The sequence below is a fragment of the Hylobates moloch genome, unplaced genomic scaffold (genome assembly GCF_009828535.3).
Source record: "Hylobates moloch isolate HMO894 unplaced genomic scaffold, HMol_V3 SCAFFOLD_5, whole genome shotgun sequence".
In the NCBI taxonomy this organism is placed as follows: Eukaryota; Metazoa; Chordata; class Mammalia; order Primates; family Hylobatidae; genus Hylobates; species Hylobates moloch.
Genome location: NW_026652280.1, coordinates 84,233,653 through 84,259,876, shown reverse-complemented (window position 1 = coordinate 84,259,876; position 26,224 = coordinate 84,233,653). Strand labels below are relative to the sequence as shown.

Here is a 26,224-nt window from a genome sequence, read left to right as displayed (position 1 = left end):
GCCTCAGAAGCCTCAGCTTCAAAACCCCGCCCCCGGAAAGGCCTGCCCAGCAAGCGAGAGGAGGAGGCCACACATGTTTTTATTAGGCGGGTCCTGACACCTGCCTGCGGGGAAGGACCACCGAGACCAGAGCCTGGGTGCCATAGGGTCCCGGGACAGGCCGGTGCATGGCAGCGGCTGCGCCTAGCCGCGCTCGCAGATGACCTCGACCACACTGGGCTCCATGGGCACAGGGTCTGGACAGCGCAGGGCAGCCGAGGCCACCACTTCGTCTAGCAGTAGGTGCACGAGTTCTTCGTCGGCCACAAAACGCCACAGGTAGAGCTGCAGAAAGTGGCAGTCCACTTGCACCTGCTGCAGCCCGAAGCGCCCAAAGGTGCGCAGCCGCACACACTCCAGCAGCGTCTTCAGGCTGATCTTGATGATGCCAGTCAGCACCGACACCTGCAGGCAGGGACACAGGGAGGCAGCTTGGGGACAGCAGGTGTTGGGGGGGGGCACCCAAGTTCCAAGCAGGGGCCCGGGAGACATACGATGGAAGTAGCTGGGATGAGGCAGAAAGTCTCCGGGGCCAGATAAGAGGGGAAGAGGGATACAATGTTAGCGCCGTCATCTGGAGGGCAGGGGACAGGTAGGGCCCAGCAATCAGAGGCATCCCTGAGCTTGGGGTAAGGTGGGGCAGGGACCATGGGTGAACAGAAAACCCTGGGGAGGACCCAAGACTACTGTGGGGATAAGGACAAGGGCAAAGAGTAATCCCAGGTCAGCACCCAGACTCAGGCTGGGCACACACCAAGATTGGGACAGGGGCTGTGGGATTTGGGGGCAGGGCACTCTGTACTACCTAAAAACAGCCCTAGAGACAGAGACCGGAGGGTCAGGGTCACCCCCAGTTGGTCACAGAGTCCTGGGGCTCCTTGGGCAGGTGTGGGGCTGCTCCAGCCAACCCTCCCCGGGCTCCCTGGAAGTCTGAGTCACGTTGGAAGTCGGACCTTGTTGAACTCCACAGGGCTGAACACATCAATACGTTCAGAGAATAGCTTCTGGATATTGCTCAAGAGGTTGGTGTCCATCGGGGCACTGGATTGGGGAAGACAAGGAATCAGAGCCCGCCCTGCACCTTCGCCCTCTTTTGTCCCTTCCCCCTAGGGCTCCCCTGACCAGCCAGACCTGGGGGTATAGCTGGGGGCGTAGCGGCCCTGCTGCCGAGAGCTGCTGTACACGGAGAAGGTCCTCTTGCTGGAGTCGCTGCTCTGGGCCTTGCGAACACCCTCTTCGTACAGGAGCCCCACCTGGTGGTAAAAAGAGGTACTGCAAGGAGGCCCGAGTCAGGGGAAACCACCAAGCCCATCGGTGCTGAGGATGCCCTAAGTCAGCTACTCAAGCATTACAAGGATCACAGGGTAATCACCGCGGGGCCTGCTATTTAGTAGGTACATGGTCGCTATTTATAGAACCAGTGGAGTGGGGCAAAGGCAGGATACAAGAGTTGGTCTGAGGCCTAATCTTCAGCACCAGCACCAACCCTGCCCTGACTTCCTGGGTAACCCTGAGCCTCTGCTTCTCCACAGGTAAAATAGGGGCGAAGATGTCATAATCCTGGGCTGAGGAGGAACAAGACCGTGGACACAGGCACTGCCCAGCCCCTTTCGTCTTCATCCTTGGAGACTTGTTCCCCTGGGGTTCCCTCACGGACGCCCTGGCTACAGAACTGGCCCCCTGAGAAGCCCAGAGACGCACGTCCCCTCCTCCAGGTAGGGACTGCTAGTGATCCTCTGCTGCCCAGCCCCTCTTGAAGGGACAGCACCCCCAGCCTGCGTCAGGGCTCCCCCGGCCAGCCTGGGCAGCACCTGCACGTCGATGGCGGTGGTATCCTCCACCACCCGCTTCATGACGGCCCGCACATTCCGGGGCTCCAGAGTGCTGAGCCAGTCGCGAGTCTCCACGCTCTTGCGCAGCATCTGTGATATGACCAGGCCCTGCACCTTCACGTAGTGGGTCAGCAGCCGCCGCGCCGTTTCCCTGGCCTCTGCACACAGTGTGCTCACGGGCGTCACTGGGAACTGATCCTGAGCCGAGGCAGAGGACAGAGGGAGTGGATATGGGGGGGCAGCTCAGGGGCCACTGCCAACCAGGAGCTGGGCACAGATTGGGCAAGGTGGAGGCTGGGGTACACACAGGCAGCTGGTCTGGGGTCTGGCCATGAGGGCACTGTCCAGCCACCTGCATTCCCAGCAACACCATTCCCTGCCCCGCTAGGAGCTAGTGCTTCACCTGCACCAGAAACTGTTCATCAGTGAGAGTAAGAATGTAGGAGATGGTGGCCGTCTCGTAGTCCAGGCAGAGGCGGGAGAGCAGCAGGAGCAGGGCAGGTGGTGTGGCACCCCCCTTCTCCCCAGGGCTGTCGCAGAAGCTCTGAGCCGTCTGGCACATAGAACGGATGAAGCCCACGATGAGGCCCTCACGGACACCCTGACTGCAGAACTCACCCTGCAAGGAGAAGGTGCCCAGGTCCACAGCAGGTCCCCTCTTCCAGGTAGGGCTGTTAATGACCCTCTGCTGGGGCTCTAAGTGCCCCAGCCCCCTCTGCAAGGGACAGCATCATCCTGCATTCTAAGTACCCCGGAGCAGCTTCCCTGAGTGGGGGCAGAGAAAGCCAACACTGGGGACCCCACCATGCCCTGCTTCTCAGCCCAGCTGCAGATGCCCCAAGCCTTCCCCACCCCCCAGACCGTGCATAAGAACCTGAAACCACACCCAGAGTGCCTGGTTTCCCCAGTTTCCCAAGCACTAGTATAAAAGGTTTTGGAGGGTCAACCAGCAGGTTGAACAAGGAACACCCAAGAGGAGGCGTACCCGGAAGTAGGGCTTGTTGGAGAAGGACACCTCTTTGGCGGTGAAAAGGTGCACTGCTGCCAGAGAGGCCTTAATGTGGCTCAGGATGGAGCTGGCCACATTGGCCAGCAACTCGGCCAGGCCAGGGCCCTCCTTCCCAGCCACGCGAGGCGCTGCCAGCGCCTGGCGGACGTCAGTCAGGCAGCCCAGGAAGGCCGCCCGGAGACCCTGCAGGTGGTGGCCCAGGCGCTCGCGGGCCACTCGTTCCACGATCTCCGTGGCAGCGTCTGCGAGCCCGGCAGCGGCCAGCAGGGCCCCGGGAGCCCGCAAGCGCCGGTGGAAGCGGTCCAGCGCCCGCACCAGCAGTGAGTTGTCACCACCACCCTGCTCCTGCGCCAGCCGCCGCTCCACCAGCGCAAAATAGCGGCTACCCAGCTCCCGGGCGAAGGCCGCCAGCTTCTCGGCACCTGCTGGGCCCTGGGCCGCAAACAGCTCCTGGTAGGCCGCCGCCACCTGGCAGAGGCCGCCCACGAAGCCACTGCCTCCATGGTCGGTGAACTCTAACACGTCGGGAGCCGGAGGCGAGGGCCCCAGCTCGGCCTCCAGGCTTCTCAGCTCCTTCTCCAGCCGGCCGCGGGCGTGCGCCAGGAACTCCTCGCACAGCTCCTCCGCAGGCTCGCCCAGGGCCAGCAGCAGCTCCACGCACTCTGCCTGCTCCGGGGCGCCTGAGCCGCCCTCCCTGCACGAGGGAGAGGTAGTGAAGGGCAGGGCCGGGGCTGCCGGTGGATGGCGCAGGAGCAGGAAAGCAAAGCACACACAGGGCAGGGCGACAGCTCCAGGAGGGCCCAGGAGCTGGGCACAGATGGGGCTCGGGGCTGGCAGGAGCGCTGGGGTCAGGGCAGAGGGGCCACACCTGAAGCGCTGCCGCAGCTGCTGGGCCAGACGGGCCGTGATGACCTGGCAGTCGTCCTGGATGGCGCGGAACGAGGGCAGGTGTTGGTACTGCTGCAGCACGGCCTGCGCGCGGCCCTGGTAGCGCACCGCCTGCCCGTAGGCGCCCAGTTCCACGCACTTGGTGAGGCGCGAGGGCAGCTCAAAGAGGAACTGCAGCTTCCGCAGCAGCGCGTGGACCCCTGGGGGACGGAGGGTAACGTTAGCCCCAGAGCCCCAGGAAAGGCCCACTGCAGGCCCTGCCCGGCGGCGCCCACCTGCCAGCTTGGTGATGCGCTCGTGGCGGTCCTGCAGCGTGGCGCTGATGCGCGCACTGAAGTCGGTGATCACTGCCATGTTGGTGGCCAGCCGGTCCATCTCATCCTCCATCTTCCGGAAATCGTTCTTCATCTTCCGGATGGTGTCTAGGAGGGCAGGGGCGGGGAAAAGGGGAGAGCAGGTGACTGCAGGGCAGGCGCTATCTCAGCTCGTTCTCACCCACCCCTTCACAGACGCCCCAGCTTGCTCCAGGGGCGCATGGATGATTCGAGAGAAAGGACTGCGAGGGCGCGGGTCACAGTGCACATGGGGGCGGGGGAGGGGGTTTATGTTCCCAAAGCAGGCGTCACTCACATACCCCCCCGTGACCCCCTAGCCCTGGTGCCCAGGAGAGCCGGCCCTCAGAATTAGTCCAGATCCGAAGCAGGCCGCAGGTGCTTAGCCAGCTGCCACCACTGTGCCTGAATTGCTCCATCAGACCACAAGCAGCCAAGGCAGGGACTGCTGGCTCCCAGGCGCATCTGCGTGCCCAGAGCACTGCCCGGAGGAGGCAATACATTCTTGTTCACCCTCATCTCCTTTCCAGACCTCCCAAAGCCTTTCATGTGCTTTCCGGAACATGGGCCGTCTTCTCTGAAGGGCCCTTTCCCTTTGGTCCTGATAGAATCCTGCCTAGGGAGGCTGTTCTTCCTTTCACACACCAGGTGCCTGGGAGCCTGGTCCCTTCATGCTTCTAAATCATGCCTAGACCTCCTCTCTTCAAAACCCCGGCTTCTCGGAAGACCATGCCATCAAAGCCACAACACTCCTCTTTGCTGTCTCTACTGTCCTCTGACACTCCTCTCAGTTCCTGATCACTGCCTCTTGTCCTCCTCCTGTCACCTCCTTGTGCACATCCACATGGATGAGCCTTCCAACGTTCCTGACTGTTCAGTGACCGCCTCAATTCCACCTATTCTTTTTTTTTTTTTTTGAGACTGAGTATGGCTCTGTCACCCAGGCTGGAGTGCAATGGCGCCATCTCGGCTCACTGCAAGCTCCGCCTCCTCGGTTCACACCATTCTCCTGCCTCAGCCTCCCGAGTAGCTGGGATTACAGGCGCCTGCCACCACGCCCGGCTAATTTTTTGTATTTTTAGTAGAGACGGGATTTCACCGTGTTAGCCAGGATGGTCTCGATCTCCTGACCTTGTAGTCCGCCTGCCTCGGCCTCCCAAAGTGCTGGGATTACAGGCATGAGCCACCACGCCCGGCCAATTCCACCTATTCTTGCGTTTGCCTTTTCTGATCCACCCTCTCCTTGCCATCACCAAGGACTGCCCCCTCTAAAATCCCAGCCTCAAGCCACACTGCCTTTGTAATTCGGGACACTCGCCCTTTCTGCCCTCTCTGACAATCCATTGGCCTCTGCAGGAAGTCTGGACACACTGACCTCAGCACTTGGTCCCTGTTCACAATGCCCCTCCTGGCTTCACTTCCTTCCCTCCTCACTCCTCTCAGAATTTGGGGTCCTCCATCAGCATCATCACACGTTTGCAAGCCCCCTTGCCTCTCTTGCCCCACCCACCTCCATTACTTGTCAGACAAAACCCTAGTGCAGGTTAAGCCCAATGGGCCACTTAACCCTGGCACCTGAACCAATCACCCCAACTGGTCTCCCTTTAAACTTTATGACCTCAAGTCCCAAAGTGGCACTCCACACTGCCCAGCCATCCTTCCAAACCTTCTAGTGGGTCTATTTTCCCATTTTCCAAAGTAACATTTTCTCCTCAGCCCTCAAAACTCCAATACAAGGCTGGGCTCGGTGGCTCATGCCTGTAATCCCAGCACTTTGGGAGGCTGAGGCAGGTGGATCACTTGAGGTCAGGAGTTTGAGACCAGCCTGGCCAACATGGCGAAACCCCAACTCTACTAAAAATAAAAAATTAGCCAGGCGTCATGGTGTGCCTGTAATCCCAGCTACTCGGGTGGCTGAGGCAGGAGAATCACTTGAACCTGGGAGGCGGAGGGTGCAGTGAGCTGAGATCGTCCCACTGCACTCCAGCCTGGACAACAGAGCAAGACTCTATCTCAAAAACAAACAAAAACCAACAAAACTTCCAATACATGCTCACTAACTCTCAACTGGGACCCTGCTTCATACACGTACTTCATGGAGAAAATAAAAGCAAACATCAACTCCCTCTAAATCTGCAAAGCAAACAGACTTCTGTGCACAGTCTACGACTTCTGCTCTCCCTCTCCTGAGAAGTCTCATCCAATCCTGCAGCTGTGGTGACTGAGACACTTCTGACTCCTGTCCTGACCAGAGCGCTGCCTAATGACCTATTTAACACCTTGATGGGGACGGTGCACAAAGAGCTTACACGTAACACCTCCAAAACAAAACTCTTGGCCTTTCGGAAGTCATCTTTGATTCTTATCCATCTTTCACCTAGTGATATGGTTAAGCTTTGTGTCCCCAACCAAATTTCATCTTGAATTGTAATCCCCATAATCCCCATGTGTCAAGGGAGAGACCAGGTAATTGAATCACGGGGGCGGTTCCCCCATGCTGTTCTCGTGATAGTGAGTTCTCACGAGATCTGATGGTTTTTTTTTTTTTTTTTTGAGACAGAGTCTCGCTTTGTCGCCCAGGCTGGAGTGCAGTGGCGCAATCTCTGCTCACTGCAAGCTCCGCCTCCCACGTTCACACCATTCTCCTGCCTCAGCCTCCTGAGTAGCTGGGACTACAGGCACCCGCCACCACACCCAGCTAATTTTTTGTATTTTCAGTAGAGACGGGGTTTCACCGTGTTAGACAAGATGGTCTCAATCTCCTGACCTCATGATCCGCCCACCTTGGCCTCACAAAGTGCTGGGATTACAGGCGTGAGCCACCGCGCCTGGCAAGATCTGATGGTTTTATAAGGGGCTCTCCCTGCTTCGCTTGGCACTTCTCCTTCCTGCTGCCTTGTGAAGAAGACGCCTTGCTTCTCTTTCACCTTCTGCCATGATTGTAAGTTTCCCGAGGCCTCCCCAGCCATGCTGTGAACTGTGAGTCAATTAAACCTCTTTCCTTTATAAGTTACCCAGTCTCGGGCAGTTCTTTATAGCAGTATGAACCCGGATTAATATACCTAGTAATCAATCCATTACCAAGTCATGGAAAGTCTACCTGCAACATTTTCTTTCTAAGCCACTATCATCTCTTGTCCAACAACTGCCAACATTTCCCAACTAATTTCCCTAATTCCATTGAACATACCAACAATGTTCATAAAGAAAGGTGAAGAGGATAAGACAGAAATGTGTATCTGTAACAGGAGATATTTTTGTTTTGTTTTGTTTGAGAAAGAGTCTCACTCTGCCGCCCAGGCTGGAGTGCAGTGGCACGATCTCAGCTCTGGAGGCTCCTGGAGGGTGGCATGCCCGGGGAGGGCATGGAAACTCCACGCTCCTTCTCCTACGCCTCGCCCTATGCACCTCTTCATCTGTACCCTTTGTAACATCCTTTGTAATAAACTGGTAAATGTGTTATCCTGAGCTCTGTGAGCCGCTCCAGCAAACTGAGCCCAAAGAGGGAGTTATGGAAACCCTTACCTGGAGCCAGTTGGTCAGAAATTCTGGAGGCCTGAGGCCCTGACCTGCAGCTAGTGCCTGAAAGCGGGAAGGCAGATTTGGGGACTGAGCCCTCAACTCATGGAATCTGATGCTATCTCTGGGTAAATAGTGTTGGTGTTAAATCAGAGGACACCCAGCAGGTGTCTGCTGCTTGGTGTGTGGGGAAGAAACCCAACACATTTGGTCACAGAACTCTCCTGAGGTCATGATTGTGGTGATGTGAGAGCATAGGAAGCACACAGTTTGCATTTTTCCCAAACAATGCCATAAAATATATACAAACCTTTCCATGTGGTAGGTCACAAAGAAAAAAACCTCATTCTTTTTTTTTGAGACAGGGTCTCCCTCTGTCGCCCAGGCTGCAGTGCAGTGGCGTGATCTCAGCTCACTGCAACCTCCACCTCCTGGGTTCAAGCGATTCTCCTGCCTCAGCCCGAGTAGCTGGGATTACAGGCGCATGCCACCATGCATGGCTAATTTTTGTACTTTTAGAGAGGGTTTCACCATGTTGGCCAGACTGGTCTCTGACCTCAAGTGATCCACCCGCCTCAGCCTCCCAAAGTGCTGGGATTACAGGCGCGAGTCACCGTGCCCAGCCGAAAAAACCTCGTTGTTAACCAATTATGAGGTCAGAAAAGGAAATCAAAACTGAAATTGCAGCATGGGTAAAATACCAAGAAAACACTAAATTGGTAAGGGCTTGGTGAATTCTATGGAAGAAATGGATAATTTGCTACAAAAATAGGATTTACCAAAATAGATTGCAAAAAACAAGAAAACAGAAACAGAAAAAATAGAGAATGTTCTGAAAGAAAGGTCCTCCTCCCCTTTCCCCTCCACACAAAGGCATCTGGCCCAGATGTCCAGGGGTGTTGCGGCGGCTTGAAGGACAGCGCCTTCCAATTCTCTGTGTAAACACTGCCCCAGCAGAGAAACGAGAACAGCTCTTACACAAACTTGATGGAACAAACGTAACACTGTTATGAAAACATAACAGAAATACCTCACATATACACATTCATATCTCTTATGAATGGAGATGCAAGGATGAATTAAATAAACAAATGGAGATGCAAAGATAAATAAGCAAACAAAATCCAGCAGCATATTAAAATAATAGTTGATAAACACAAAGGGGTTTTTGTTTCATGAATGCCAGGATGACTCAAAATTAGAGGATCTCATAATAATTTGCCATGTTAATAGATGAGATATTTCGGCCGGGTGCGGTGGCTCAAGCCTGTAATCCCAGCACTTTGGGAGGCTGAGGCGGGCGGATCACGAGGTCAGGAGATCAAGACCATCCTGGCTAACACGGTGAAACCCCATCTCTACTAAAAATACAAAAAATTAGCCGGGCGTGGTGGTGGGCGCCTGTAGTCCCAGCTACTCGGGAGGCTGAGGCAGGAGAATGGCGTGAGCCCGGGAGGCGGAGCGTGCAGTGAGCCGAGGTCGCGCCACTGCACTCCAGCCTGGGGGACAGAGAAAGACTCCGTCTCAAAAAAAAAAAAAAAAAAAAAAATAGATGAGATATTTCAACATCTATTCTTGATTTTTAAAAAACTCTCAATAACATATGAGCAGCTAAATATTTCCCTAACCTCCAAACTCAGTATCATGTTTACCGAGGCAGTGCTAGAAGCACTCCAATTAAAGTCAAAACATAGCAAGGACAACCTTGATTGCCAATGTTATCTGCATTGTTCTGGGGCATTAGCCAACTCAGCTAGAGTCACGAGATGTATTATGGAGATATACAAATTGGAAAGGAGGGAAAAGTATCACTAATTGCAGATGACATAATCAAATAAATAGGCCGGCCGCGGTGGCTCATGCTTGTTATCTCAGCACTTTGGGAGGCCGAGGCAGGCAGATCACTTGAGGTCAGGAGTTTGAGACCAGCCTGGCCAACATGGTAAAACCGCATCTCTACTAAAAATACAAAAAGTAGTTGGGCATGGTGGCAGGTGCCTGTAATCCTAGCCACTGGGAAGGCTGAGGCAGGAGAATCACTTGAACCCTGGAGGCAGAAGTTCCAGTGAGCTGAGATTGTGCCACTGCACTCTAACCTGGGTGATAGAGCAAGACTCTGTCTCAAATAATAATAATTGAATAAATAGAAAGCCCTAAAAAAAAAAGCCACCTGTAAACGTTACTATAAACAATAAGAGATACCACTTTTCACTTCTCAGATTGTCAAAGATTGAAAGAGGTATTCTCTTCTTTGCTGGTGGTTATGCAAACTGATCAGCATTTATAAAGAAGAATCTGGAAATATCTAACTACAATCACTTGTGAGCCTTCACACACCCACACCTGGTCTGTGTGTGGCTCTGGGACTGTGGGAATGTTCTCCAAGCAACATTGGGAATCTACCCCACTTGGGGAGACAGCTGGATGGGTGAGTAAGGAGAAAAGCATTGATGTCAATTTGACAAGGAACAAACAGACACAAAAATGCAGGAAAAAAATACTAGAGAAAATCCAAGAGAAAGAACTGCCTGAGACAAAGAATCTACAGGGCTCACATCTGTAGAGCTATTAAGGGATTTTTTAAAAAATTGCATGGGAAAGTAGATCATGTATCAGCAAAATGGACTTTTCATTTTAACAACACAGTCCACAAGAAAGGATCATTTAGCCCTCTTAGAGACGATTTCATAGAAAGGAAGGTTACTAAGGAATAAAATCACATGATATGAAACATCTATATTACTTTTGGGACCATAGGGACCATTGCCTGCATTTTGTTGGGAAATCATAATTTTTTTGGGTTCCTTTGCTTGAGATAGGGTCTTGCTCTGTCTATAGGCATGGTGGTGCACACTTATAATCCCAGCTACTCAGGAGGCTAAGGCAGGAGAATCACCTGAACTGGGGAGGCGGTTACAGTGAGCCAAGATGGCATGTAGTGGTGCAAACAGTTTACTGCAGCCTTGAACTCTGGGGCTCAAGCGATCCTCGTACCTTAGCTTCTGAAGTAGCTGGGACTACACACAAGCGCCATCACACCCGGCTAATTTTTTAATTTTTGTTTAAATTTTGTGTAGAGATGGGGTCTCTCTATGTTGCCCAGGCTGGTCTCAAACTTCTGGGCTCATGCAATGCTCCCACTTCAGCCTCCCAAAGTGCTGGGAGCACAGGAGTGAGCCACTGTGCCTGGCAGGAAAATTTTTCTTGCCAATTCATAGATGGTGAACTAAAGGACACATAGCAAAGGCAGCGCTATGCAGTGAAAAACAATAAAAGCAGAGCCGAGGCTGAGGTTTGTAAAGGGATCATGGGCTATTGATCTAAAGGAGACAGACAGAGGCTTGGCAGTTGATGAGGCATTTGGTCTTCACCCAGTGAATTACTGGTTTTGTTTACAGGCCATATGACAAAATCTCCTTCCAGGTCTGCCAAAAGCTACCATGAAAAGAGCAGACTCTTTTGATAGTGGGTGTTTGAGCCCATGACACTTAGGGGCTACCTCAAGAAGGAAGCTTGAATCCAATTTCTAAAGGGTAAAATCCAGACACTAAGTTGTTAGGAAAATAGAGTAAAAGAAAACCCAACACTGCTGTGTGCTGTCATTGTCGCTGCCTTCCTAGCCATGGAGCCATTAATCTGGAGATAAAAGTTGTACCGTATGTAAAAACAACAGTGAAAAGCATCCATACCATTCAGTCATAAAGACTACACTGTTTATGTTTGCATTTCAAGCTTGTTAAGAAAAGCAGACTGGGCACGGTGGCTCACGCCTGTAACCCCAGCACTTTGGGAGGCCAAGGCAGGTGGCTCACCTGAGGTCACCAGCCTGGCCAACATGGTGAAATCCCGTCTCTACTAAAAATACAATAATTAGCCAAGTGTGGTGGCAGGTGCCTGTAATCCCAGGTACTTGGGCGCCTAAGACAGGAGAATCACTTGGACCCTGGAGGCGGAGGTTGCAGTGAGCCGAGATTGGGCCACCGCACTCCAGCCTGGGTGACAGAGCAAGACTGTGTCTCAAAAAAAAAAAAAAAAAAAAAAAAAAGCTTGTTAAGAAAAGCAGTTTGCAACCAGGCAGAGTGAAAACCATCTGGATGCGAGGATGTTGGCTACCTTGGGAGCAGACTGGGTGGTAACTGGTAGGAGGCTCAGGGGGCTTTGCTGGTTATGCTGTTTCCCGACCTGGATGCTGATTATGTGACTGTGTTCCCTTTGTGAAATCCATGGAGCTGTCCACTTATGTGCACTTTTCTGTATGTCTGATAATTTTCTTTTTTTTTTTTTTTTTTGAGACAGGGTCTGGCTCTGTCACCCAGGCTGGAGTGCAGTGACACAATCTTGGCTCACTGCAACCTCTGCCTCCCAGGTACAAGCCTTCCACCTCAGCTTCCCGAGCAGCTGGGACTACAGGGACACAACACCACACCCAGCTAATGTTTGTATTTTTTGTAGAGACAGGTATAACCTGTTGGCCAGGATGGTCTCGAACTCCTGAGCTCAATCAATCTGCCTGCCTCTGCCTCACAAGCGTTGGGATTATAGGCATGAGCCACCACACCTGGCCTCTATTAATTTTCAGTGAAATGTACTGTCAAAGACTGCTTTGTCTTTGCCTGGAGAAAAGAATTAGAAGAGGCTTTTCCCTGTATAATGTTTGAGATCTTTCTAATTTTGACACAAGTAAATGCATTATTACATAATGAAATTCAATGTCTAGGTGAGAGGTTGGCAAACTACAGCCTGCGGGCCAAATCTGGCTCAATGCCTGGTTTTCTTTTTAATTGGGATATAACTGACATACCAATTTAGTGGTTTTTGTTTAATATATTCACAAGGTTGTACAAACAACCTCACTATGTAATTCCAGAACATTTCATCATCCTCTAAAGAAACCCTGTAACCCTTGGCAGTCATTCCTTATTCCCCCACTCCTAGAACTTGGCAACCATTAATCTAGTTTCTGTCTGTATGGATTTGTCTATTCTCTACAGAATACATTTAACAGAAATGGAATCATAGGCATATGAAACATTAGCATGTTTCCAAGGTTAATCTATGTTGTAGCCTGTGTCAGTATGTCATATCTATTTTTATGGCTGAATAATATTCCACTGTGTGGTTATTTGTTTATATTCATTCATCAATTGATGGTCATTTGGATTGCTTCCACTTTGTGGCTATTATAAAAAGTGCTGCTATTGGCCAGGCATGGTGGCTCATGCCTGTAATCCCAGTACTTTGGGAGGCCGAGGCAAGTGGATCACTTGAGGTGAGGAGTTCAAAGATCAGCCTGGCCAACAGGTGAAATCCCGTCTCTAGTAAATATAAAAAAAAAAAAAAAAAAAAAATTAGGTGAGTGTGGTGGTGCACACCTATAATCCCAGCTACTCAGGAGGCTGAGGCAGGAGAATGGCTTGAACTGGGGAGGCAGAGGTTACAGTGAGCCAAGATGGCACCACTGCACTCTAGCCTGGATGACAGAGCTAGACTCCATCTCAAAAAAAAAACAACAACAAAAAAACGCTGCTATGAACACTTGTGTACATGTTTTTGTGTGAACATGTTTTCAATTCTCTTTGGTATATTCCTAGGAGTAAAATTGCCAGATCATATGGTAACCTTGTATGTGGTTTTGAAGAATGGCCAAACTGTCTTCCACACTGGGTGCAGCATTTTGTGGTTTGGATTTGCATTTCCCTAAGACCTAATGATGTTGAGCATATTTATATGTGCTTTTTGGCCACTTGTATTCTCTGGAGAAGTGTCTATTCAAATCCTTTGCCCATTTTAAATTAAGGTTGTCTTTTTAGCCCTGAGCTAAAAAACACTCTTTATATGTTCTGAACACCAGATTTTTATTAGATAAATAACTTGCAAATATTTTCTCCCATTCTGTGGGCTGTCCTTTTATTATTTTTTATTTTATTATTATTATTTTTGAGACGGAGTCTCGCTCTGTTGCCCAGGCTGGAGTGCAGTGGCATGATCTCGACTCACTGCAACCTCCGCCTCCTGGGTTCAAGTGATTCTCCTGCCTCAGCCTCCTGAGTAGCTGGGACTACAGGTGCCTGCCACCACGCCTGACTAATTTTTGTATTTTTAGTAGAGATGGGGTTTCACCATATTGGCCAGGCTGGTCTTGAACTCCTGACCTCAGGTGATCTGCCTGCCTCAGGCTCCCAAAGTGCTGGGATTATAGGCAGGAGCCACCGGGCCCGGCCTTATTTTTTTTATTGTTATTTTTTGAAATAGGGTCTCGTTCTGCCACTCAGGCTGGAGTGCAGTGGCACAATCTCAGTTCACTGCAGCATCAATCTCCTGGGCTCAAGTAATCTTCCCACCTCAGCCTCCCAAGTAGCTGGGACTACAGGTGTACACCACCATCCCTGGCTATTTTTTGTATTTTTGGTAGAGATGAGGTCTTGCCATGTTGCCCAGGATCCTTTTACTTTCTTGATAGGGTCCTTACAGCACAAGACTTAAATTTTGTTGAAGTCCAATATATCTGTTTTTATCTTTGGTTATTTGTACTTTGGGTGTCATCCCTAAGAAACTGCTGCATAATCCAAGGTCATAAAAATTTACACCTATGTTTTCTTCTAAGAGTTGTATAGGCCAGGCGTGGTGGCTCATGCCTGTAATCCCAGCACTTTGGGAGGCCAAGGCGGGCAGATCACTTAAGGTCTGGAGTTCGAGACCAGCCTGACCAACATGGAGAAATTCTGTCTCTACTAAAAATACAAAATTAGCCAGGCATGGTGGTGCATACCTATAATCCTAGCTACTTGGGAGGCTAAGGCAGGAGAATTGCTTGAACCCAGGAGGCGGAGGTTACGGTGAGCAGAGATCGCGCCATTGCACTTAAGCCTAGGCAACAAGAGCAAAACTCCATCTCAAAAAAAAAAAAAAAGTTTTATAATTTTAGCTCTTATGTGTAGGTCTATGATTCATTTTGAATTAATTTTTGTATGTGATGTGAGGTAGGGATCCAACTTCACTCTTATTTTTTTGTTTTTGTGGTTTGTTTGCTTGAGACAGAGTTTTGCTCTCTCACCCAGGCTGTAATGCAGCTGCAGCCTTAACCTCTCGGGTTCAAGCAATCCTCCCACCTCAGCCACTCGAGTAGATGGGACTATAGGGCTAACTTTTTTTAAAAATTGTTTGTAGAGATTGAGGATTCACTATGTTGCCCAGGCTGGTCTTGAACTCCCTGAACTCAAGTGATCCTCTCACCTCGGCCTCCCAAAGCACTGGGATTACAAGCATGAGCCGCTGTACCCCGCCTTCAACTTCATTCTTTTGCCTGGGGATATCCAGTTGTCCCAGCACTCCACCATGTGTTGAAAAGATTATTCTCCCCATTCAATGACCTTGGCATCCTTATTAAAAATCAGTTGACCTTAAGGATGAGCTTGCAGGAAAAAAATCAGTTGACTACAGATACATGGGTTTGTTCTGGACTCTCAATTCTATTCAGTTGATCTGGATATCTATCCTATGCCAATATTACACCACCTTAGTTATTGTAGATTTATACTAAGTTTTAAAGCTTGGAAGTGTGGCTAGGTACAGTGGCTCACACCTATAATCCCAGCACTTTGGGAAACCAAAGCAGGAGGATCACTTGAGCCCAGGAGTTCAAGACCAACCCGGGCAACAAAGGGAGATCCTGTCTCTACAAATTTTTTTTTTTTTTTTTTTTTTTTGAGACAGAGTCTCACTCCATCACCCAGGCTGGAATGCAGTGGCACGATCTCAGCTAACTGCAAACTCTGCCTCCCTGGTTCAAGCGATTCTCATGCCTCAGCCTCCCAAGTAGCTGGAATTACAGGTGTGTGCCATCACACCCAGCTAATTTTTGTATTTTTAGTAGAGACGAGGTTTCACCATGTTGGCAAGGCTGGTCCCGAACTCCTGACCTCAAGTGATCCACCCACCTCAGCCTCCCAAAGTGCTGGGATTACAGGAATGAGCCACCACGCCTAGCCCAAAAAAATTTTTTTTAATTAGTCAGGTGCGGTGACACACACCTGTGGTCCCAGCTATTCAGGAGGCTGAGGTGGGAGGATCATGAGCCTGGAAGGCCAAGATTACAGTGAACTGTGATCATGCCACTGCATTCTAGCCTGGGCCACAAAATGAGAACAAACTCCATCTCCAAAAAAAAAACAAAAAAACAAAAAACTTGGAAGTGTGAGTCTTCCAACTTTGTTCTTCTTTTACAAGGTTATTTGGGAAATTCTGGGTCTCCTGCAATTCCTCATACAATTTTATGCTGTTTGTCAATTTCTGCAAAAAAAAAAAAAAAAAAAAAAAAAAAGTCAGTTGGAAAAGTGATAGGGAAGACATTGAATCAATTTGGGAAGGACTGCCATCTTAAATAGTAAGTTAAAACATAAAGTTCTCTGATCAATGAACATGGAATGTCTTCATTTATTTAGGTCTCCTTTAACTTCTTTTTTTTTTTTTTTTTTTTTGAGATGGAGTCTTGCTGTGTCGCCCAAGCTGGACTGCAGTGGCGCGATCTTAGCTCATTGCAAGCTCTGCCTCCCAGGTTCACGCCATTCTCCTGCCTCAGCCTCCTGAGTAGCTGGGACTACAGGTGCCCACCATGACACCTGGCTAATTTTTTGTATTTTTAGTAGAGACTGGTTTTCACCATGTTAGCCAGGATGGTCTCGATCTCCTGACCTCGTGATCCATCTGCCTCGGCCTCCCAAAGTGCTGGGATTACAGGCGTGAGCCACCACGCCCAGCTTCCTTTAACTTCTTTCAGTAATGTTTTATAGCTTTCAGTATACAAAATACCGAAAATACCTTTACTTCTTTTATTAAATATATTCCTAAATATTTTATTCTTGATATTACTGTAAATGGAACTGTTTTCTTAGTTTCTTTTTTTTTTTTTTTTTTTTTTTTTTGAGACAGGGTCTCACTCTGTCACCCCAGGCTGGAGTGCAGTGGCATGATCACATCTCACAGCAATCTAACCTCCTGGACTCAAGCAAGCAATCCTCCCACCTCAGCCTCCTAGGTAGCTAGGACCACAAGTGCATGCCACCACACAAGCTAATTTTTAAAGATTTTTTTTTGTAGAGGCCAGGCGCAATGGCTCACATCTATAATCCCAGCACTTTGGGAGGCTAAGGTGGGCAGATCACTTGAGGTCAGGAGTTCAAGACCAGCCTGGCCAAACGTGGTGAAATCCCATCTCTACTAAAAATACAAAAATTAGCTGGTCCTGGTAGCACATGCCTTTAGTCTCAGCTACTCAGGAGGCTGAGCCAGGAGAATCACTTGAGCCCGGGAGGCAGATGTTGCAGTGTGCAGAGATCGCGCCTGGGCAACAGAGCAAGACCCTGTCTCAAAAAAAAAAAAAAAAAGATTTTTTGTAGAGATGGGGGTCTTATTATGTTACCCAGGCTGGTCTTGAACTCCTGGGCTCAAGCAGTCCTCCCACCTTAGCCTCTCAAAGTGCTGGGATTACACGCATGAGCCACTGTGCCTGGCCTCATTTAGTTCTTTAGACATCGTTTCCTTTAGCTCTGTGAACATACTTAAAATAACAGATTTAAGCCTTTGAGCAGTAAACCCAATTCTATTGATTACTGGGGTATTTTTCCTGTGAATGGACCATGCTTTCTTGTCTCTTTGCATGTCTCATCAATTTTTGTTCAAAACTAACCATATAAAATATACTGGCTGGGTACGGTGGCTCACACCTGTAATCCCACCACTTTGGGAGGCTGAGGCAGGCGGATCACAAGGTCAGCAGTTTGAGACCAGCCTGGCCAACATAGTAAAACCCCATCTCTACTAAAAATACAAAAAAAAAAAAAAAAAAATTAGCCAGGCGTGGTGGTGGGTGCCTATAATCCTAGCTACTTGGGAGGCTGAGGCAGGAAAATCGCTTGAACCTGGGAGGTGGAGGTTGCAGTGGGCCAAGATCGTGCCACTGCACACCAGCCCGGGCAACAGTGCAAGACTGCATCTCAAAAAAATAAATAAAATAAAATAACATAAAATAACAAAATAAAATAAAATATATTATGGAAACTCTGGAAATCAGATTATCTTCCCTCCTCGGGTTCATTGTTGCTGCTTGTTGTAGTTGCTGTTTGTTTGTTTATTGAGTTTTCTGAGTTACTAAGCCTGAACTAATTAGTTGCTGAGCAAATACTATATAGTTTGTGTTCTTTTTTTTTGAGACGGAGTCTCGTTCTGTCGTCCAGGCTGGAGTGCAGTAGTGCGATTTCCCCTTACTGCAAGCTCCGCCTCCCTGGTTCAGGCCATTCTCCTGCCTCAGCCACCCGAGTATCTGGGACTACAGGTGCCCACCACTACGCCCGGCTAATTTTTTGTATTTTTAGTAGAGACAGGGTTTTACCGTGTTAGCCAGGATGGTCTCGATCTCCTGACCTCGTGATCCGCCCGACTCAGCCTCCCAAAGTGCTGGGATTACAGGCATAAGCCACCGCGCCTGGCTATAGTTTGTGCTCTTTGTTGTATATAGTCACTAAAATCTTTACTTGGCCAGCTTGGTGGTCAGCTAATAATTGAGCAGCAATTTCCTTAAATGCCTGGAACCGGCCAGGTATGGTGGTGTGCACTGTAATCCTGGCTACTTGGGAGGCTGAGGCAGGAGAATCACTTGAACCCAGAGGGCAGAGGTTGCAGCGAGCCGAGATTGCACCACTGCACTCCAGCCTGGAAGACAAGAGCAAAACTCCGTCTCAAAAATAAATAAATTAATTAAAATTAAAAATTAAATGCCTGGAACCAATAGTTCTCTCTGTCTTTGCTGAGGAGCTCTGTGTGCGTGTTTTGGCACACCTAAAACACTCAGCCAGACAGTTTCTAACTTGGCCTTAGCTTTCACTACCTGCTTGTGCAGAAATGCCTCAAGATGAGCCAGGCATGAGAGCTTAGGGCATTCTCAGGTCTTTCCTGAGCAAACATACAGCCCTACAAATGCATGTGGCCTTCAAGATTCCCGGGAATCTTGTCAGAGCTTGTCAGAGCCACTGTGGGTATCTCATTCCTCGGCTTTCCATTAAGGCTTTTTGGTTAGTCTACGTCTGTACCAACTATTATCCAGCAACTGGGGCAGTCACAACATTGGCCTATGATTATTTTGACAATTAAAAAGCCCTGGTGGCCAGGCATGGTGGCTCACACCTATAATCCCAGCACTTTGGGAGGCTGAGGTGGGAGAACTGCTTGAGCCCAGGAGTTCAAGACCAGCCTGAGCAACATAGTGAGACTTCTTCTTTAAAAATAAACAAACGAAATTAGCCGGGCGTAGTGGCGTGCCCTGTGGTACCAGCTACTCAGGAAGCTGAGATGGGGGGATCGCTTGAGCCCAGAAGGTTGAGCCTGCAGTGACCCATGATCGCAGCACTGCACTCCAGCCTGGGTGACAGACCAAGACCCTGTCTCAAAAACAAACAAAAAGCCCCCGTGAAAGGCTTTTAGCATAGGGTATCCTCTAAGTCAGTCAAATAAAGACAAGTCTGTGGTGTGGAATACCTCAAAAAACCACTGGACAGGTCAAATGATGAACATCTTTGGGCATGAGGCTTTGAAAGAGCCTTGCTCTGCTCTATTCCACCCAGTACCAGCAATATGTGCTGTGTTTGTTTGTTTTTTGAGATGGAGTCTCGCTCTGTCGCCCAGGCTGGAGTGCAGTGGCGCAATCTCGGCTCACTGCAACCTTCGCCTCCTGGGTTCAAGCAATTCTTTGCCTCAGCCTCCCGAGTAGCTGGGATTACAGGCATCCATCACCACGCCTGACTAATTTTCGCATTTTTAGTAGAGACAGGGTTTCACCATATTGGCCAGGCCAGTCTCAAACTCCTGACCTCAAGTGATCTGCCCGACTCGGCCTCCCAAAGTGCTGGGATTACAAGGCGTGAGCCACCGCACCCAGCCATGAGCTGTATTTTATTTATTTATTTATTTTCTTTACTGAGACGGAGTCTCGCTCTGTCGCCCAGGCTGGAGGGCAGTGGTGTGATCTCGGCTCACTGCAACCTCTGCCTCTTGGGTTCAAGCAATTATCCTGCCTTGGCCCTGAGGAGCTGGGGTTACAGGCACCTGCCACCACGCCCAACTAATTTTTGTATTTTTAGTAGAGACGGGGTTTCACCATGTTGGTCAGGCTGGTCTCGAACTGCTGACCTCATGATCTGCCCACCTTGGCCTCCCAAAGTGCTGGGACTACAGGCATGAGCCACCACACCTGGCCTGACCTGTTATTTTTTAAGGCTACAGCTGAGTTGGAGAGCAAGCAGTGGGGCTAGGGCAAGTTCAAACACCACAGGGTTCACTATTCTTACCAAGATTCAGCAGTTTTTCTTAAATAAATGTTCCCTGGATTGCTTGCTGCAAACCTTGGTTAATTTCTGGAGTTCGGAAAAAGTTGTTTCTGACTATTCTGGCTAGATTTTTCATGGCTTTTTTTTTTTCTTTTGAGAATGAGTCTCACTCTGTCACCCAGGCTGGAGTACAATGGTGTGATCTTGGTTCACTGCAATCTCCACCTCCCAGGTTCAAGCGATTCTCTCCTGCCTCAGTCTCCCAAGTAGCTGGGATTACAGGTGCCCACCACCACAACTGGCTATTTTTTTGTTTGTCTTTTGTTTTTGAGATGGAGTCTCCCTCTGTCACCCGGGCTGGAGTGTAGTGGCTCGATCTTGGCTCACTGTAACCTCTGCTTCCCAGGTTCAAGCAATTCTCCTGCCTCAGCCTCCCTGAGTACCTGGGACTACAGGCACCCGCCACCATGCCTGGCTAATTTTTGTATTTTTAGTAGAGATGGGTTTTCACCTTGTTGGCCAGGCTGGTCTTGAACTCCTGACCTCAGGTGATCCACCGCCTCAGCCTCCCAAAGTGCTAGGATTACAGGTGTGAGCCACTGCCCCCAGCCTAATTTTTTTCATTGCTTTTATGGAGGATAAAAATATTTAATGTATTTACTCCAGCATCTTTGCTGATGTCACTCCAGAACCTCACCGCCCACATTTGTAAATGAAATCTTACTGGAATACAGCCATGTTCTTTCATTTGCATACTGGCTATGATGCTTTCAGGCTACAATGGCAGAGGCGAGTAGCTGCAAGAGACCAGATAGTCCATAAAGCCTAAAATACTTTTTTGTCCTTTTCAGAAAAAAAGTTTGACAACCCCTGGTTTATGGTCTAGCCCTGCTCGCTTCATTCCCAACGTTCCTGTTCTTCCTGCACAGGAGAGCTTTCCCAGGGCCTCGGCATAGGTTGTTTCATGAGTCTGTTTATTAACCGTCTCTTTCTCTAGAATGTATGTTCTGTGACAGCTTAATGTTGTCTTGTTTGCTGCTATATCCACCATTCAGTGCTTAAGCTGAAAGCCAGGGGTCATTCTTTACATCCAGAGTTCCTCAATACCAGAGGTGTCCATATCCCAGTCTGCTTATCACTGTCCAATTTCACCATTACCATCTTGGTGTCAAATCTCAGAATCTCTGGCCCAACTATTGATATGATGGCCTCGCTCCTGCCACCTCTCCAACCCATTCCTTTTTTTTTTTTTTTGAGACAGTGTCTCGCTGTGTCACCCAGGTTGGAGTGCAGTGGCCCGATCTCGGCTCACTGCAAGCTCCACCTCCCAGTTTCACGCCATTCTCCTGCCTCAGCCTCCTGGGTAGCTGGGACTACAGGCGCCCGCCACCACGCCCAGCTAATTTTTTGTATTTTTAATAGAGACAAGGTTTTACCATGTTAGCCAGGATGGTCTCGATCTCCTGACCTCATGATCCACCCGCCTCGGCCTCCCAAAGTGCTGGGATTACAGGCGTGAGCCACCGTGCCCGGCCCCCCCGCCCTTTTTTTTTTTTGAGATGGAATTTCACTCTTGTTGCCCGGGCTGGAGTGCAATGTCACAATCTCGGCTCACTGCAACCTCCGCCTCCTGGGTTCAAGCAATTCTCCTGCCTCAGCCTCCCAAGTAGCTGGGATTACAGGTGTCTGCCACTACACCTGGCTAATTTGTTGTATTTTTAGTAGAGATGGGGTTTCACCATGTTGGCCAGCCCTGTCTCAAACGCCTGACTTTAGGTGATCCACCCGTCTCGGCCTCCCAGAGTGCTAGGATTATAGGCATGAGCCACACACCTGGCCTTTATTTTTTTTTTCTTTTGAGACTAGGTCTTGCTCTGTCACCCAGGCTAGAGTGCAATGGTGAGATTATAGCTCACTGCAATCTCCAACTCCTGGGCTCATGTGATCCACCCACTTTAGCCTCCCCAAGTAGCTGGGTTTAATCTAACAAGTGTGTGCCACCATACCCAGCTATTTTCTTTTTTCTAGATATCGGGTCTCACTATGTTGCCCAGGCTAGTCTCAAACTCCCGGGCTCAAGTGATCCTCCCACCTCAGCCTTCCAAAGTGCAGGGATTACAGGCATGAGCCACTGGGCTCAGCCCCATCCATTCCTGCCAGTGCAGCTGGAGGAATCTATTCAAACCAGAAATCTGAGCACATCACTCATTTGTTTTAGCTCTCTGTGGATAAAAGCCAAATCCCTAACACGTTCTGGAAGGTTTCTAGTTAAACTGCACATCTACTACCTGCCTGGCTCTGCCCACATCCTGCTTCCCCTCCTGCTACCACAGATGAGCTCCCGGCCCTTTGCTGAGGCCAACGCCTCCATCCCTGCTCTGTTCCACCCTCCCCCCTCCTTCCTGAGGACCTAGTTCCTTTCTCATTTTTCTCTCTCTCTTGCCCAGTCAACACACACTCCATGCTACATTACTTTCCTGAGTGTCTCGCCCAAGTCTATCAAATCCATGTCTTGAACCACCTTCCTCACGCAACCTCCACCTCCTGGGTTCAAGCGATTCTCCTGCCTCAGCCTCACAAGTAGCTTGGACTACAGGCACGCACCACCTTGCCCAGCTAATTTTTGTATTTTTAGTAGAGACAGGGTTTCACCATGTTGGCCAGGCTGGTCTTGAACTCCTAGCCTCAAGTGATCTACCCGCCTCAGCCTCCCAAAGTGCTGGGATCACAGGTGAGAACCCCATGCCCAGCCCATCACGTAAGCTTCTAAGACATCAATGCTCCTGGTTATCCTCGCACTTTTCCAAATGTTTGTTCCTTTTGTGAGATGTACAAAAAGAGCTAAGTCTCAAAATATTATTATACACATTCCAACAAATGGAAAATGTAATCTTACTAAATTCCTGTGAGAAATATCCCAGCAGAGAAACTATGATTTCTTGCCATTTTGATGCTCGTATTAGCTAACAGAAGGATGCCTACTCATGGAATCTGCTTCAAATCAGATAAAAGAACAATGTGTATAGGTTACCACACCCACCACTGTGACATGAGAGTAACAGACATCAGAATGCAACCCCACATATGCTCCCAGAACATTCCACAGGCTGCAGGTAAACCCTTTGGATCTGGCTCCTGGACTTACTACACATGGGTGTACAATTACTACAAAAGTCTGAGTAGTACATCTCCTCAGAACAGCACAGAAGCTAGTGTGGAAAATAGCGGAACACTGCCTGGCACTGGAGAATAAAGAGGACAGAAGAAAAAAAAAGCCTCGACATGATCTTTATGCCCCTTAATATCATACATCTTCTCTCTTTGCTTAGTTAAGGAGGGAAGGGAGAAAGAAAGAAAGGGAGGGACAAGACCACCTTTTCTTCTCTGGAGCAGAAAAGAAAGCTATCAATAATAAGAGAAACTACACCTTACTGAGGTTTCCTTGGTGTCAGAGATTCTTCTTCTTCTTCTTCTTCTTCTTTTTTTTTTCAGACAGTCTTGCTCTGCTGCCTAGGCTGGAGTGCAGTGATGTGATCTTGGCTCACCGCAGCCTCCGCCTCCCAGGTTCAAGCGATTCTCCCACCTCAGCCTCCCGAGTAGCTGGGATTACAGGTGCCTGCCATCACACCCAGCTAATTTTTTTATTTTTAGTAGAGAGAGGGTTTCACCATATTGGCCAGGCTGCTCTCAAACTCCTGACCTCAGGTGATCCACCTGCCTCGGCCTCCCAAAGTGCTGGGATTACAGGCATGAGCCACTGAGCCCAGCCTACTGTCAGAGATTATTCTTCAGACAGATACTTTCTTTTTTTTGAGACAGGGTCTTGTCTTGCTCTGTTGCCCAAGTTGAAGTGGAGTGATACAAGCACAGCTCACTGCAGCCTCCACCTCCCAGGCTCATGTGATCCTCCCTCCTCAGTCTCCTGAGTAGCTGGGACTACAGGCATACGCCATCATGTCCGGCTAATTTTTATTTTTTATTTTTTTTGTAGAGATGGAGTCCCACTATATTTCCCAGGTCAATCTTAAACTCTTAGGCTCAAGTGATCCTCCCACTTCAGCCTCCCAAAGTGCTGGGATTACAGGCATGAGCCACCATACCTGGCCTTTTAAGTGCTTCAGATAAATACATTTCATTTTAAAATTTCATTTTGGGCTGGGCCAGGGACTCACACCCGTAATCCCAGTGCTCTGGGAGGATCCAGAAGGATCACATGAGCCTGGGATGTCGAGGCTGCAGTGAGCCATGATCATGCTACTGCCCTCCAGCCTGGGAGACAGAACAAGACATTGCCTCTAAAAAATAAACAAATAATCATCTTTTGTCTTTTCTCTCCTTTGGTACTTAAGACAACCCTCTGAGAGCAGCTATTATCTCTATAGTAGTCTGACAACGAAGGCTCAAAGGAAAGGAGGTGAGAATGGAATAATGTCAGGGCAAGACTGGAATCTGAGTCTCCCCCCTCTAAATCCCTTGCTGGTTTTCCCAACACAGGTGGGAGAATGGGGGCTGTGAGACTTTGGAGGGTGTGTCCCCGTGGGGATCACCTGTGGCTGAGATGAACTTGTTGTAGTTCTCATAGACCAGGGTCTGCATGTCGCTGTCTAGAGCCCGGATCTGCCGCACCATGTCCGTCTCACTGTCCATCAGCTGGGCCAGAGGGCACTCTCTACGCAGCTGAAGAAGTTGGGTGGTTAGTGTTCCGGTCAGGAGGCATTCATGTCCCCCAGCCTTGACTGCAGCTGATAGGCTTTCAGTGCAAGACATCTCTGATCCCCACCCACCCCGCAAATCCCCGCCAGCTGTCAGGAATCCCAGGCATGGGGCCCTAAGTGGCCTAGCTCAGGGGTTACTAGGTTCAACCCTGTTTAGTGTTTGTCAGCATTTGAAATCCTGGGGCTCGGCCTATGCCCAGCCCCGCGCCTGTCAACGCTTGGGCCACGCCCCCAATCCCGGGCCTATCACATCAGCCCAGGAGACCTCAGATGCCGCATCACCTTAGGCCAGTCCAGTCCTACTCACATCCCCTCAGACGCCTGAGCTGCTCGTACTCCCTGGCCGAGGCTCGTCCTCTTATGAACCCCTGCTCCCCTCAACCTCACAAAAAGTCGGAGGCATGATCTGGGGGAGCAATATAGCAGGGGCCTGGTTCCCTTCCCCCCTCACCGCACCCCCCACCCCCCGCACACACACCTTGTCTAGGTAAACTTCCGGGTCGAAGTGCGCCCCGTTCAGATCAATCGGGTCCAGGGGGTCGGGCCCCGCGGGGCGTCCCGCTGCCTCCCCTTCCGAGAGGCCGTAGTAAAGCTTCAGCATCCCATGCGCCTTCCGCCGACGCTCCGGAGCCTCCCCGTCAGGCCCTTCTGGGGAGTCCCCAGGTCCAGACCCCGGGCTAGGCCCAGCGGCAGCTGCCGCCGCCATCGTTCCAACTGCAGCCCACGGGCGTGAGGCTGGGAAGGAAGGGGGCGGGGAGGAGGCACTTCCGGGAGCCATAAAGTTGTTGTTGAAACGAGGCAGTCCTTCAGATGAAACGTCCCCTTGCAGCCCTAGGTCCTTTCGAGACTAGAGTTCCCCCGCACCTATCTTCCCCGGGTGCAAAGGTTCCGGGAGAGCCCTGAATTCCCCCAGTTTCCTGGGTGGAAGCATTTTGTGGAACTGCCTGGGGTTGCTGCTGTCCCAGAAGGGGGACGGGTAGTGGCTCCCCAACCTGCACTCCCGCAGGCAAGCGGCCCACGGAATATGTGCCCAGATGCAATGGACGTATGCGGGACGTGAGGCCAGAGTAGAGTGTTCCTGGGATCCTGCCACTGTCTCGAGACCTGGGCAGTGGCTCAGTTTATCCCATTCCTAAAATTGGGGTACATACTTCACAGGGGGGCTACGAGGATTAAATGCATATACACTATTCTGTACCATGCCTCTAACGCAGTTCTTCTTAGGGCCTGGTCCTCTGACGTGCATCAGAATTGCCTTCAGGACTATCTGTGGCGCATTATAAGTCTCTGCGCTGAGCTGCGCCAGGCACTCCCGTAATCCCAGCACTTGGGGAGGCCGAGGCGGGTGGATCGCTTGAGCCCAGGAGTTCCAGACCAGCCTGGGCAAAATGGCGAAACTCCGTCTCTATTAAAAAAAAAAAAAAAAAATACAGGCCGGGCGCGGTGGCACATGCCTGTAATCCCAGCACTTAGGGAGGCCGAGGTGGGCGGATCACAAGGTCAGGAGTTTGAGACCAGCCTGGCCAATATGGTGAAACCCCCCTATTAAAAATACAAAAATTAGCCGGGAGTG

At 50.0% G+C, this 26,224-nt stretch overlaps 1 protein-coding gene across 3 annotated transcripts; it reads right to left on the bottom strand.

The window, feature by feature from the left end:
• Nucleotides 1–60: 60 nt before the first annotated feature.
• VPS51 (VPS51 subunit of GARP complex) lies at nucleotides 61–25,481 on the bottom strand. 3 transcript variants are annotated; one of them, XM_058438911.1, is made up of 11 exons: nucleotides 25,130–25,146; nucleotides 24,484–24,613; nucleotides 15,650–15,908; nucleotides 4,044–4,190; nucleotides 3,749–3,968; nucleotides 2,857–3,574; nucleotides 2,275–2,490; nucleotides 1,851–2,069; nucleotides 1,171–1,292; nucleotides 993–1,080; nucleotides 61–444 (listed from the first exon to the last, which is right to left on the bottom strand). In XM_058438911.1, the coding sequence occupies exons 4-11, from the start codon at nucleotides 4,174–4,176 to the stop codon at nucleotides 184–186; spliced, it is 1,977 nt and encodes a 658-aa protein (XP_058294894.1). In that variant the 5' UTR covers nucleotides 4,177–4,190; nucleotides 15,650–15,908; nucleotides 24,484–24,613; nucleotides 25,130–25,146; the 3' UTR covers nucleotides 61–183. The 3 variants fall into 3 exon arrangements, with proteins under 3 accessions (XP_058294894.1, XP_032009272.1, XP_058294895.1); XM_032153381.2 differs by lacking the exon at nucleotides 15,650–15,908 and having other exon boundaries at nucleotides 25,130–25,481; XM_058438912.1 differs by lacking the exons at nucleotides 15,650–15,908; nucleotides 24,484–24,613; nucleotides 25,130–25,146 and adding an exon at nucleotides 22,833–23,091.
• Between the last annotated feature and the right edge of the window lie 743 nt (nucleotides 25,482–26,224).